At 47.5% G+C, this 14594-nt stretch overlaps 1 protein-coding gene across 1 annotated transcript in view; it reads right to left on the reverse strand.

Annotated features, from left to right (window-relative positions):
* Positions 1 to 14594, reverse strand: part of LOC109915862 (serine/threonine-protein kinase D1-like) — a 106860-nt gene that overhangs the window by 56978 nt on the left and 35288 nt on the right. The window contains exon 2 of the mRNA XM_048618217.1: positions 63 to 201. Within this exon, the coding sequence (XP_048474174.1) occupies positions 63 to 201 (139 nt within the window). The remainder of the gene's footprint in view (positions 1 to 62; positions 202 to 14594) is intronic.

A 14594-nucleotide genomic window follows, 5' to 3' on the forward strand; every position in this document is an offset into this window, starting at 1 on the left:
ACACACACACACACACACACACACACACACACACACACACACACAGAACCATTGGCTCTCACCTGACAACACGACTTCAATCAGGTCTCCTTCCTGGATATCGAGCTCCGATTTCACCAACTGCAGGATATTGTCAGAAGTTGGGTTGTGTCTGAAGAGGAGGATTTTGTCGTACATTCCATAGAAGCCACATTCTGGGAACTGGACAGAAACCAGGACACAACAGATCAGACTGGCAGTAACTCAAGGGAGGCTTTACAGAGCATAGGCGCCTTTGCACTTACGTTGTTGTATCGCTGTGGTGTAACAGCAGTACTGTTGCTGGATTATTGATCTGGTGACCCAGCTAATGTTCTGGGGAAAAGACCTCGACTATTCATCCTATCTATTCCCCTCATGATTTTATAAAAATCTATATCTCACCCCTCAGCCTCTGACGCTCCAGGGAAAATAGCCCCAGCCTATTCAGCCTCTCCCTGGAGCTCAACTCTCCAACCCTGGCAACATTCTTGTGAAACTTGAAAGGGTTCAGAAGATTTACAACATCCTTCCTATAGCACAGAGACTAGAATTGAACGCAGTATTCCAAAAGTGGCCTAACCAATGTCCTTTACAACCGAAACATGACCCTCCCAACTCCTATAATCAACGCACTGACCAATAAAGGCAAGTGTACCAAACACCTTTTTCACTATCCTGTCTACTTGCGACTGCACTTTCAAGGAACTATGAACCTGCACTCCAAGGTCTCTTTGTTCAGCAACACTCCCCAGGACCTTACCATCAGGTGTACAAGTCTTGCCCTGATTTGCTTTTCCAAAATGCAGCACCTCACATTTATCTAAATTAAACTCCATCTGCCACTCCTCGGCCCATTGGCCCGTCTGATCAAGATCCCATTGTACTCTTCACTGTCCACTGCTCCTCCAGTTTTAGTGTCATCAGCAAACTTACTAACCATACCTCCTATGTTCACATCCAAATCATTTATATAAATGACAAAAAGCAGAGGACCCAGCACCGATCCTTGTGGCACACCGCTGGTCACAGGCCTCCAGTCTGAAAAGCAACTGTCACCCTCTGTCTTTTATCTTTGAGTCAGTTCTGTATCCAAATGGCTAGTTCTCCCTGTATTCCATGTGATCTAACCTTTAGGGAAGGAAACTGCCACATGTGACTCCAGGCCCACAGCAATGTGGCTGACTAGAGTCTCAAAGTTGAAACAGCCATAAAATGATTGTCAGTTTCTAACAAAAATGAGGCATTACCTCGAATATCTGTCCCTTACCAATGGGCAGCAAGCCCCCCCAAAAAAAAATCACTTCAGATGGAAGAGAACTTTGAGGTGAGCTGTTCTGAATCTAGCTGATTATTTCAAAATGATTTTTGGACAGCAGGGAGCTTGTTGGAGTGTTTGATGCTGGCTTTAGCCCAAACCTTTCTTCAGACGCGTCGAGCCAGCCAAAAAACGGGAGAAAATTCCAGCCATGGAGACTTATCAACAATTCTTTCAGGGAATGGCTAGACCAGTGCTTAATGCCCATTCCCAATTGCTCTCCAGGAGCTGCCCGCTTGAATCGCTGCAGTCCACGTGTGGTAGGGACACCCACAATGGCAGCCAGGGAGGGAGGGAGTTCCAGGATTTTGACTCGGCAATACTGAAGGAACAATGATATATTTCCAAGGCAGGATGGTGAGGGGCTTGGAGGGGACCTTCCAAGGGGGTGGTGTTCCCATGTACCTGCTGCCCTTGTCCTTCTAGATGGCAAATGCCACACCATCTTCATTTGATGTGGGAATAGCAAACCATTCTGAAGAGACTGTCACCATTAGCTACAGAGATTAGCGCCCCTCTGTTTCTCCTATTGGTCTAGTTGAGTTGGGACCAGTAAACTGTTTGTCAATAGTTAGAGGTTACATCTCCTTTCTGCCTACTGAGCTTATGTATACAAAGCACTACTTTTGAATGAATGGCTATAGAATCCCTACAGTGTGGAAACAGGCCATTTGGCCCATCAAGTCCACACTGACCCTCTGAAGAGCATCCCACCCATTGCACTACCTATCCTTGTAACCCTGCATTTACCATGGCTAATCCAACTAACCTGCACATCTTTGGACTGTGGGAGGAAACACACGCAGACGCAGGGAGAATATGCAAACTCTACACAAACAGTTGCCCAAGGGTGGAATCGAACCCGGGTCCCTGGCACTGTGAGGCAGCAGCGCTAATCACTGAGCCACAATGAGTCATTGAATCATACAGCATGGAAACAGACTCTTCAGTCGAATCACTCCACACAGACCAGATTTCTGAAACTAAACTAGTCCCATTTGCCTGCATTTGGTCCATATCCCTCCAAACCTTTCCTATTCATGTACTTATCTGAACGTCTTTTAAATGTTATAACTGTACCTGCATGTACCACTTCCTCTGGAAGTTCATTTCACACACAAACTGCTCTCTTTATATAAAAAAAAGTTGCTCATGTGCTTTCTAAAACTTTCCCCCCTCATCTTAAAAATATGCCCCCTAGTTTTGAACTCCCCACCCTGGGGAAAACAGCCTTGTCATTCACCTTCTGACCCTCATGATTTTATAAACCTCTATAAAGGTTGAGGGGTGACCGTACGAAAGTTTACAAAATCATGAGGGGCATGGATAGGGCGAATAGTCAAGGTCTTTTCCCCAGTGTGGGGGAGTCCGAAACTAGAGGGGCATAGGTTTAAGGTGAGAGGGAAAAGATTTAAAAGGGCCTAAGCGGCAACGTTTTCACGCAGAGTGTGGTGCGTGTATGGAATGAGCTGCCAGAGGAAGTGGTGGAGGCTGGTACAATTACAACATTTAAAAGGCATCTGGATGGGTACATGAATAGGAAGGGTTTAAGAGGGATATGGGCCAAATGCTGGCAAATGGGATTGGATTCATTTAGGATTTATGGGCAGCATGGACGAGTTGGACTGAAGGATCTATTTCTGTGCTGTATACCAGGTAAGGTTGACAGATTTCCCTTCCTAAAACACAGTGATCCAGATGGCTTTTTCAGGCAGGTGAAGAGGATGGAGGAAACCAAAATATGTTGCATGATTTTTAAAAAGAACAGAAATCTACTTTTACAAGACTGTAATTTTACTTTTAATTTCGAAATTAACCAGGTCAGACACGTTTCGGGCACAGCCCTGGGGTGGGATAGACTTGAATGTGTCTCTTCAGACCTACAGCAAGGGGCACTGACAGTGCACTATAATCCTTTCACAAGGGTACAACCCAATAAAATCAGCAACATAGCTTTGAAGAGGTGTGAGAGAGAGTAGAAAGAAAGGAGGAAGGGAAAGAAAGGAGGAAGGGAAAGAAAGAAAAAAAGTGAGAAAGAGAAAGAGAGAGGGTGCGAGAAAGAGAGCATAGGAGTGTGGAAGCATGAGAGAGAGACTGAAGGAGAACGAAGAGAAACAAAAAGCATACAGAGACCTCTTCTCACCTGTCAAACATCTTAAAGTTCATCTAAATGGCTTGAAAGTAAAGCAGTTTATCTTGAGCACAGCAAGACCCCACAAAACAAGAAACCTTATTAAAAGTGGAATCAATGTTTTTTTAATGTGTTTTTTTGTGTGGGGTTCACCTGGAGTAAAGTAAGCAGGGGAACTCTTGATCTACCCCACAAGAGGTTCAAATTCCTGAGATGCAAAAAGCACCTAACATTTTTGGAGACGGAAGCACAAGAGAAAATTTCGACCCAGGACAAAGGAGGTTTGACACAAGAGCTGTCTGAGTCACAGCCTACGATGAGAGAGAGTTTGCATGTTGTGCTCCCTGTCTGGCCTCCCTACCGACTCTTAACCTTGAGAGGCCAGATTTGCTCTGTCTGGTTCACACATCTCAACATGATAGAGGGAAGACAGTAAAAAGGGCTGATTGCTGTTTTTTTGATAGAGAGCAAACTTTAAATTTAAAAAATGTACAATAGCACCCTCACATGCGGTCAAGGCTTCTCTTTCAGAAATCTCTTCCATGGCAACGTTGGACAAGGTCAAGAGTTTCCTACAACCAAAGATGTGGTGGATTGGCCATACCTAATTGCTCCATAGTGCCCAGGGATGTCTAGGCTAGGGGGGTTAACTATGACAAATGTGGGGTTACAGGGTTAGTGTGGGATGCTGTTTAGAGAGTTGGTGAGACTCAACGGGCTGAATGGTCTCTATCTGCACTGTTGGGATTCTATAAACCATCGAATCTGGGCGGCATGGTGGCTCAGTGGTTAGCACTGCTGCCTCACAGCACCAGGGACCCGGGTTCAATCCCACCCTTTGTGCAAACTCCACACAGACGGTTGCCCTTCTCCCCGTTTCTGCGTGGGTTTCCTCCCACAGTCCAAAGATGTGCAGGTTGGGGTGGATTGGCCATGCTAAATTACCCCATAATGTCCAGGGGGCAGAATAGCCATAGCCATACGTGGGGTTACAGTCTTAGGGTGTAGGGTTGGGAAGGATGCTCTTCAGAGTGTCAGTGTGGACTTGATGGGCCTAATGGCCTCTTTCCATACTGTAGGGATTCTATGATCCAGGGCCCCACTCAACACCAGGCTCCTCACACTTCAACTTCACCAATATGGTTACCTACAGCCCAACCTCACCCTGCCCTTTCCAGAATTGAGGAATGATTCCCCAGAGCCTTGCAGGAAGGAGAGGGGGAATAAAGAAACATTTGCCACAGTAGGACAGCGATGTGGATAAGAACCTCTTAAAATGGGATTCTGAGCTCAGAACGCCTCCCCCAAAGCTGGATTCCTGCTCAATGACAAGATCACTAACCTCAGCCTCCGCCACTCTTGGAAGGTCGTCCCAAGGTAGGGAAAGATTTAAACGAGACCTAAGGGGCAGCTTTTTCACACAGAGGGTGGTGCGTGTATGGAACGAGCTGCCAGAGGAAGTGGTGGAGGCTGGTACAATTACAACATTTAAAAGGCATCTGGATGGGTACATGAATAGGAAGGGTTTAGAGGGATAGGAACCAAATGCTGGCAAATGGGACTAGGTTAATTTACGGTATCTGTTCAGCATGGATGAGTTGGACCAAAGGATGCGTTTCTGTGCTGTATGGCTCTGTGGCCCCCTATTTCGAACAGCAGCACACGCTGGGGTGGAAATCTCTGACAACAATTGACCCTAAAACCGACATCACTACAGCAAGACGGGCTCTTTTGCGGGTCGCGGGATCTTGCTGTGCTCCAATTGGCTGCCGGGTTTCCACCAACTGCATCACTTCCAAGCGCTGCGACACTTTTGAAGGCAACACGAAAGCAGTTTGGGGGCTTCCCAGGGTTAGGAAGGGCGCTACTTAAATGCAAGCCCGTGCAATCCTTAAGCCACCCCTCCCGTTCAGCATGGACCAAGGGCCCTTCTCGTGTCCCTCAGTTCCCCATTAAACAATGCAGCACCTGCTCAGGAGGAACGAAAGTAATTCTGCGATCAGTATTGGCTTCAGGTCGAACAGGAACCATGGGTGTGGTAAACGTACAAAGTTGCACCGGCCTTACTAGGAAGTGACAACTCCCTTTCACATGAAAAAAATTATTCGAGAAACAGCTCCATCAACAAAGTGCTCCTTTGACAATCACAGTGAGCCACCACCACCCCCCACCGAATAAACAGGAGGTTCGTGTTCAAGTGTCTACACTCCACAAGTCACTCTGATCTAGAAAGCAAGAGGAAGTTGGTGTTAAATTGAGATTAACCAAGATACGGCTGGTTTTGCTCAGCATTAATGCTGCGTACTCCCCGTTTAGATTCCTGAGCAGATTAGGTGCACAATGACGTCCCCTTTACCCACACCAAATTACAAAGACTCAGCCCTATGAATCACTTTGCTGACATTTTAGAAACAACCTGCATATACACAGTGCCGGTGACCAGGTCAAGGGTCCCAAAGCCAATGTCCCAAAGTAGGAAGGCCCCAAATGTCCCACCCTTCCTTTCCACCTTTAAGACATTGCTTGAAGACTACCCTCTTTGGTAGAAAGTTTTGTCAAAGTGGCAACACTTAATTAAAAGGTAGGTATTTATGAATGCCAGAAAAACACCACTGATGCCCCTTTAGGGAAGGAAACTGCCATCCTTATCTGGTCTGGTCTACATGTGACTCCAGACCCACAGCAATGTGGTTGACTCTTAGCTATCCTCTGGAGTGTGCAATAAATGTTGACCTAGCCAATCGTGCCCTCATCCTGTGAATGAATAAAAATGAGATTATGCACACTCTCTGGCCTTCCTCACCAGATCTCATATGGAGAAACTTGGGAGCAATTTGTTCCTGTAGTTCCAGGTATTTAAAAAAAAAAATATTCATGGAACACAGAAGTCACTGACCAGGTCACTGTTTATTGGCCATCCCCAATTTCCCAGAGGGCAGCTGAGTCAGAGTCAACCACTTTGCTGTGGGTCTGGAGTCACATGTAGGCCTGAGTGGGTAAGGATGGCAGAGTTCCTTCTCTGAAAAGACATTAGTGACCCAGATGGGTTTACCTAACAATCGGCAACAGTTTCATGGTCATCATTGGACTCTTAACCTCAGACTTTAAAAAAAAACTGAATTCAAATTCCACCATCTACCTCGGCTGGATTTGAACCTGGGTCCCAGGAATAGCCTAGCCTCCCTTCAAAGTTGCGGGGATCGTAAAGTGGTTTCATGCAGAATCACAGTCAGAGAGCTTTAGCCCTTCAAACACTTCCAGGCATAATTGATCCTCTGGTTTCAAAGAGCTCCTGCTGGGACATTAGATCCAAAATCGGCTTAGAAGGAGGAAGCAGAGGGTGGTGGCTCAAGGGCATTCTTGTGAGTGGAAGCCTGTCTCCAGTGGCATACCACAGAGCTCAGTGTTGTGTCCCTTACTGTTTGTTTTGTACCTGAACCACCTGGACATGAAATGTAGACAGTGTGATCAGTGAATGTGCAGGTAACACTAAAATGGGGGGTGTGCTAAACAGCGAGGAGGAAATATAGACCGGCTGGACAGCGGAAAATGGAATTTCATCCTGAAAAGGGAGAGAGGACTAGCAAGGCAAGGGCGGACATATTGAATACAGGACCCCAGGAAGTACAGAGGGACCGTGGTGTGCATGTCCAGGGATCCTTGAAGATAGTAGGACAAGTGGTTAGGAAGGCCCTATGAGTCAGGGCATTGAATACAAGAGGAAAGTGGTTATGATGGAGCTGCATATGATGTTAGTTCGGCCACAGTTGGAGCACTGTGTACAGCTCTGGTCACCACACTATAGTAAGGACGTGACTGTATTAGAGAGAGGGTGCACAGGAGGTTCACCAAGATGTTGCCTGGGATGGAGCGAATCACCGATGAGGAGAAACTAGATAGCCTGGGGTTGCTTTCCTTAGAACCGAGAGCGGGTATCTGATCAGGGTGGACAAAGTTAGGTGGGGCAAAGACAGGGTATTGGGGGAGGGGGAAGCAAATTATCCCCCCCCCTTAGAAGAAGGGTCAATAACCAGGGGGCACAGTGGATAACAGCAGGAGGTTTAGAGGGGATTGGAGGGAAAAAATATTCACCCAGCATAGGTAGGTGTGTGAAACTCACTGCCTGAAAGGATGAGAAAGGCAGGAAACCTCAAAGCTTTTAAGGAGGTATTTAGATGAGCACTTGAAACGCCACAGCACACAAGTCTACTGGAGGGCTCTTGTGCACTTAGTGTTCCTGACCTCTGAGCCAGGAGGCTTGGGTTTAATAAGTAATAACATCTCTGAACAGGATGCTGAGAAAAAATATCTACAAGGCTACAGACCAAGTGCTGGAAAACAGGATTAGAATAGATGGAGAGAGATAGTTGGAACTGCCGATGCCAGAGAATCTGAGATAACAAGGTGTACAGCTGGATGAACACAGCAGGCCAAGCAGCATCATAGGAGCAGGAAGGGTGACGTTTCAGGTCTAGACCCTTCTTCAGAAATGGGGGAGGGGAAGGGGATTCTGAAATAAATAGGGAGAGAGGGGAGGCGGATAGAAGATGGATAAAGGAGAAGATAGGTGGAGAGGAAACAGACAGGTCAAAGAGGCGCGGATGGAGCCAGTAAAGGTGAGTGTAGGTGGGGAGTTAGGGAGGGGATAGGTTGGTCCAGGGAGGACAGACAGGTCAAGGAGGTGGGATGAGGCTAGTAGGTAGGAGATGGGGGTGGGGCTTGAGGTGAGAGGAGGGGATAGGTGGGAGGAAGGACAGGTTAGGGAGGTGGGGACGAGCGGCTGGTTTTGGGATGCGGTAGCGGGAGGGGAGATTTTGAAGCTTGTGAAGTCCACATTGATACTGTTGGGCTGCAGGGTTCCCAAGCGCAATATGAGTTGCTGTTCCTGCAACCTTCGGGTAGCATCGTTGTGGCACTGCAGGAGGCCCAGGATGGGCATGTCGTCTGAGGAATGGGAGGGGGAGTTGAAATGGTTTGTGACTGGGAGGTGCAGATGTTTGTTGTGAACTGAGCGTAGGTGTTCCACAAAGCAGTCCCCAAGCCTCCGCTTGGTTTCCCTGATGTAGAGGAGGCCACAACGGGAACAGCAGATGCAGTAAACCACATTAGCAGATGTGCTGGTGAACATCTGCTTGATGTGGAAAGTCTTCTTGGTGCCTGGGATGGGGGTGAGGGGGGAGGTGTAGGGGCAGGTGTAGCACTTCGTGCGGTTGCAGGGAAAAGTGCCGGGTGTGGTGGGGCTGGAGGGTGTGTGGAGCGGACAAGGGAGTCACGGAGAGAGAGTGGTCCCTCTGGAAAGCAGATAAGGATGGGGAGGGAAAAATGTCTTTGGTGGTGGGGTTGGATTGCAGGTGGCAGAAGTGTCGGAGGATGATGCGTTGGATCCGGAGGTTGGTGGGGTGGTACGTGAGGACGAGGGGGATTCTGTTTTGGTTGTTATTGCGGGGAGGGGGTGTGAGGGATGAGTTGCGGGAATGTTTGATGACTGGCACAGACACTAGGCCTCTTTCTGAGCTATAATGACACGGAGTCTCATTACACCAGGCAACACAAAGGTACTGTGAACTTCCAAACTGGAAGGAGATCAAAGCCAGACTTTTGCCTACAAGCCAAGTTGGTGGTTGGAACTGACTGCACGTGATTCCTAAAGGATCACGGTCCTGGAGGACACCCTGCTCCCTGGTAAAGCAGTGTGCTATCCACCCAAATTCTAGGCCATCTCTCTTGAAATGTCCTCCACCACTCTCCCTTTTGAGGGAGAAGTCTCAAGATCCATCTCTCAGCCTGAAAATCCAGTCAACTCCCACGCTCAATACCTCCCTCATTTCTTGGTCGCCACCACTCTTCCTTGGCATAGAGTCAAATGTAATGGGCGACCAGGTCCATCCAAGGCTAAAGAAAGAACAATTGTGTTAACGGGACATGCCAGGAGTATTAGTGAAGTAGGTGATGTTCCTGGCAGGGAGATATCCAGCTTACCAACAATAAGCTGCCAAGTGGTACCACAATGCCCACTTTTCCACAACAAACTATGGGATTTTACCTAACAGAAGCAAGGCAGGAAACATTTTCTGCCAAGGTCAGAGATCACAGCTTCAAGACCCACAGCAAAGACGCTGGACACAAGATCAAGACTGACCTCTCACTCCCAGTGCAGTACTGCTGGAATACTGCATTCCCAGAGGTGAGAGCTTTCAAATGAGATCTTAAGCAGATGTCCCATCAGGTAATAAATTCTCTACTACCAAATCCCCTCAAAACTCATCAAGGAGATAGCCTAGACCGTAACTTCTATTTTATTTTTCTTCTTTATTCATTCAAGGGTTGAGGGCATCTCTGGCCAGGCCAGCATTTATTGCCTATCCCTATTCTCCCAGAGGGAAAGTAAGAGTCAATCACAGTGTTGTGGGTCTGGAGTCACATGTAGGCCAGACCAGGTGAGGATGGCAGATTTTCTTCCCCAAGGGATATTCGTGAACAAGATGGGCCTTTTCCCAACAATTGACAATGGATCATCAATAGGCCCTTAATTCTAGATTCTTTATTGAGTTGAAATTCCAATATCTGCCGTGGTGGGATTTGAACCCAGATCCCCAGAACATTAGCCGAGTTTCTGAATTAACAATCTAGCGATAATACCACTGAGCCATCACCTTTCCTTAAAGGCAAGTTTAAGGCGCTGCATTCCAGGTGGGATTTGATTGGCCAAACTACTAAGCTTTAAGCAAAACAAACTTTATTTTTACACCACAGTTAAAATACAAGCAAAAAAAAAAAGAATCTGCATAACTTTGTCTATTGAAATATTTAAAATAATATATATTTTAGCTAATACTCATTAACTGTCCCAATATAGCAGCATCCCATAAACACACCCTTGGCAAAGGCAGATTCAGCAAAACAGAGTTCCCTCACTTGTTATCTCCTCCAGTCCAGGAGAAAGGAGCACCAACAGAAGGAATCTAGCAGCAGAGAGAGGGAGCGCAAGCTTTTTGCACAGAGTGCTTGTATCTAGCAGCTTCAACTCCAGAATCCCCCAAATTCAACTGAAAGCAAAAACTAGAACTGAGAGCCTGACTCCACCCATTCATGCTGCTTTTGTCTGATTTTTTAAAAAAATCCTAAAGTTTTTTTTTAAAAATCTCTGCTTTCCAAGGAGCAGACAACCTGTCACTAGGTGTACAACACCTCTCCAAAACAACTAGGACAGAAGAAATCCCTCTTAAAAGGAACATTGTGTCACAACTATAATGAAGGTCACTACAGTCCTGACTAACGTCTATCACTAAACTGGCATCACATAAAATAAAATAAAACCTGATGAGGATCATTTTTAATTTATTCACTTGCAGGATGTGGGCATCACTGGCGAGGCCAACATTCATTGCCCTCGAAGGGGGTGGCAGTGAACTGCCCTCTTGAGCCACTGGGGGGGGCAGTGACACCATTAGCACTGATGGTGAGGAAATCCCAGGTGTTTTTGGGAGCTTGCTGTGCTCAAAATTGGCAGCCACATTAAAAACACAGTCACAAGCCCTGTACGTCGTCAGCTGTATAGCACTTTAGGGGGCCACTCTGGGGACTGTGAAGGGCACTACATAAACGCAAGTATCGTTCCAAAAAAAAAGTCACATCTGAGTGGGTCAATTAGCCTGAAGTCGAGTGAGTGGCTTCATTAAAATTGTTAGTTTCGAGGCTCAACTCTAAATGCTTAACAGACAGCCACACATCCTAATGATGTGGGGGAAAAAGTAGCACAAAATACCAAATTATTCGACGAACAACCTGCTTCCACCCAAATGCAGCTCAGTGGGCAGAAGGCACGGTGTCTCAGTGGGCACAGGGTCACAGAGGGATGTCAAGGACAAGCTGACACTCTCTGGGCACCGAGAGACCAGTCATTTCCTTTTCTCGGGCACAAAAATCGATCTCACACCAAAAAAGGAAGAAGAAGAAAAAAAAATGAACAGACGGCATACGAGCATTAACCAAAGACCGCATCCGTGGTCAAACAGGCAGACACAGAGCTCCTCCAAGTGGGAAACCACCGTGCTGTTAGGGAAACTAAAACGGAAGCCAGAAAAGTTTGGAGTGGGAGGGTGTCTTTGCATCAGAGACCCACGCACGACAGGATTCAACACAAAAGCTCTTCCTGTGCTTTACAGCCTACTAGACAGAGACAGACAGAGAGAGAGTGTGGTTAACACAAGCACCCAGGCCAAGGTACTAGTACTCTCACCCACAGATGCACCATCAGCCTCTGTCTGTTGTTCGAGGGTTCAAATCCACCCTCCAGGGGACAAACGCCTGGATCTTCCAGTCTCTGGATGTTTGAGACACCGGGTGCACTCAGAAAGCTCTGCCTGTGCAGTAAACCATCCAGGGAATTTAAAAACTTGGAAGAGTCACACAGCACGGAAACAGACCCTTCGGTCCATAATCCCAGGCTAAACTAGTCCCACCTGCCTGCTCCTGGCCCATATCCCGACAAATCTTTCCTATCCGTGTACTTATCTAAGTGTCTTTTGAATGTTGTTTAAACTGTACCCGCACCCACCACTTCCTCAGGAAGGTCATTCCACACACCAACCACTGTGTTAAAAAAAAGCCCCTCATATCTTTAAATATTTCTCCTCTCGCCTTAATAAAATACGCCCCCTAGTCTTGAAATCCCCCACCCTAAGGAAAAGACACCTGTCATTCACTTTATCTATACCCCTTAAGATTTTATAGATCTCCGTAAGGTCACCCCTCAACCTCCTACACTCCAGTGAAAAAAGTCCCAGCCTTTCCTTATAACTCAAGCCCTCCAATCCCAGCAATATCCTGGTAAACCTCTTCTGAATCCTCTCCAGCTTAATAATATCCTTCCTGTAACAGGGTGACCAGAACTGGAGACTGTACTCAGAAGAGGCCTCACCAATGTCCTGTACAACCTCAATATAACATCCTAAGTTCCAGAGAGCAATTCCCTAGCATCTGGACCCCGCTGCCAAAAGTTTCTGAACTCCAGATAGAGTCGGAGACTGTTATTAACAATCACCCATGAGACTTGGACGTCCCTGGCTGGGCCAGCATTTATTGCCCGTCCCCTAATTGCCCCCTAGATGCCTTCTTGAACCGCTGCAGCCCATCCTCACCTTAATGGTTACCCAGCAAAGGTCAGGAGAGATTAAAACATGCTCTAACACCTGGCTAACTATAAAACTGCTCTATGCAGCTGCCCCTCAGCTCAATCGGGGCTTCACAATCGGGGGACACTTGGAGCTGCTGCAAAGCCCCTTTCCATCTGATTGCTTTAGTTAAACAGAGGCTGAAGCCTAAATTCTGTTCAGGGAGAGAGCACAAGCGTGTGGCAGGCAGAGGGGGGGGGGGGGGCGGGGCGCATGCAAGGTGAGAGCGTGCGAGGGAGAGCGCGGGCGCGAGAAAGGCAAGGTGAGGGGGGAGAGGGAGATAGAGAAAGAGAGAGAAAAAGAGAGTGGGGTGTGGGAAGAGACAGAGACTCACCTCCCACTCAGTTGATACTAAAACCAGTCAGATTTCCTGCTCTCACTCACAATCCAATCATATTGTACGGTGAAGGGATGCTCTCAAGATGCCCTGATAACCCAAAACCCACGCCGCTGCACAAGGAAACACCGCAGTGAGACGCTGGTGATGGCCAGCGCGGTTACAACAACTGGGCGTGCCATCTCTCTGCAAATTCCCTCGTACCCTACACCAGCAGCTGACCACCTCTGCCCTGGGTACCACACCCTGTAGCTTCTTCAATGTAACTGTATACCCAAGGGTGGCTTGCCTCTGGGGAGCCATTCTGGTCAACCCTTTCATCAGGCTTCACATCTTTTCCAAGAACTGCAGACACCGATCAGACCACAACCAGATCAGCATGTTCCTGTTCAACAGTAGAGCAGGAATGAAGGGCTCCCACCCAAAATGTAGACTCCCCTGCTCCTCAGACGCTGTCTGACCTGCTATGCATTTCCACCTCCACATTTATTGACTCTAGCTTCCAGCATCGCAGGGAGGGCGATGGCCTAGTGGTATTATCGTTAGACTGTTAATCCAGAGACCCAGATAATATTCTGGGGACCAGGGTTCGAATCCCGCCACGGCAGATGGTGGAATTTGAATTCAATAAAAATAAAAACGATGACTATGAATCCATTGCTGATTGTTGGGAAAAACCCATCTGGTTCACTAATGCCCTTTAAGGAAGGAAACTGCCATCCCTTACCTGGTCTGGCCTACATGTGACTCCAGTCCCACAGCAATGTGGTTGACTCTCAACTGCCCTCTGGGAAATAAGGGACAGGTAATAAATGCTGCCTGGCCAGTGATGCCCTCATCCCATTAATGAATAAAGGGGGGAAAAAAAAAGTCTTTACTGTCTCCAGGGCTGCTTGGCCAAAGCCTTATGTTTTTAACAGTGTGCAGAAAGGTAGGCTTGCAGTTATATAGAGTCTTTCACGAACTAAGGCTGCTTTTTCTTCAATGTGTAGTATTTGGGTGGCACGGTGGCTCAGTGGTTAGCATTGCTGCCTCACAGCACCAGGGGCCCAGGTTATATCCCACCCTCGGGCGACTGTCTGCGTGGAGTTTGCACATTCTCCCCGCGTCTGCGTGGGTTTCCTCCGGGTGCTCCGGTTTCCTCCCACAGTTGAAGATGTGCAAGTTAGGGTGGATTGGCCGGGCTAAATTGTCCACAGTCACCAGGGACGTGCAGGCTGGGTGGATTAGCCATGGGAAATGCAGGATTACAGGGATGGCGGTGGGTCTGGGTTCAATGCTCTTTGGAGGGTCTAGGTGGGCTCAATGGGCCAAATGGCCTACTTCCAAACTGTAAGGATTTCATGATTGTCCAAAACAGGGTAGATAACATTGTTAGTAAATTAACACCGAGGAGATGGTTTCAAATCCCACCTCAGTCATTCAATAAAAATCTGGACTGAAAAAAATGGCAATTACATAAACCACTATCCACATTTGGAGCACTGCATCCAGCACCGGTCGCCTGCTACAGGACGGATATTATTAAATTGGAAAGGGTGTGGAAAAGATTTACCAAGATATTGCCAGGGTTGGAGGGTTTGAGCTGTAGGGAGAGGCTGAAGGATGTTGGAGGGT

The sequence above is a fragment of the Rhincodon typus genome, chromosome 39 (genome assembly GCF_021869965.1).
Source record: "Rhincodon typus isolate 14 chromosome 39, sRhiTyp1.1, whole genome shotgun sequence".
In the NCBI taxonomy this organism is placed as follows: Eukaryota; Metazoa; Chordata; class Chondrichthyes; order Orectolobiformes; family Rhincodontidae; genus Rhincodon; species Rhincodon typus.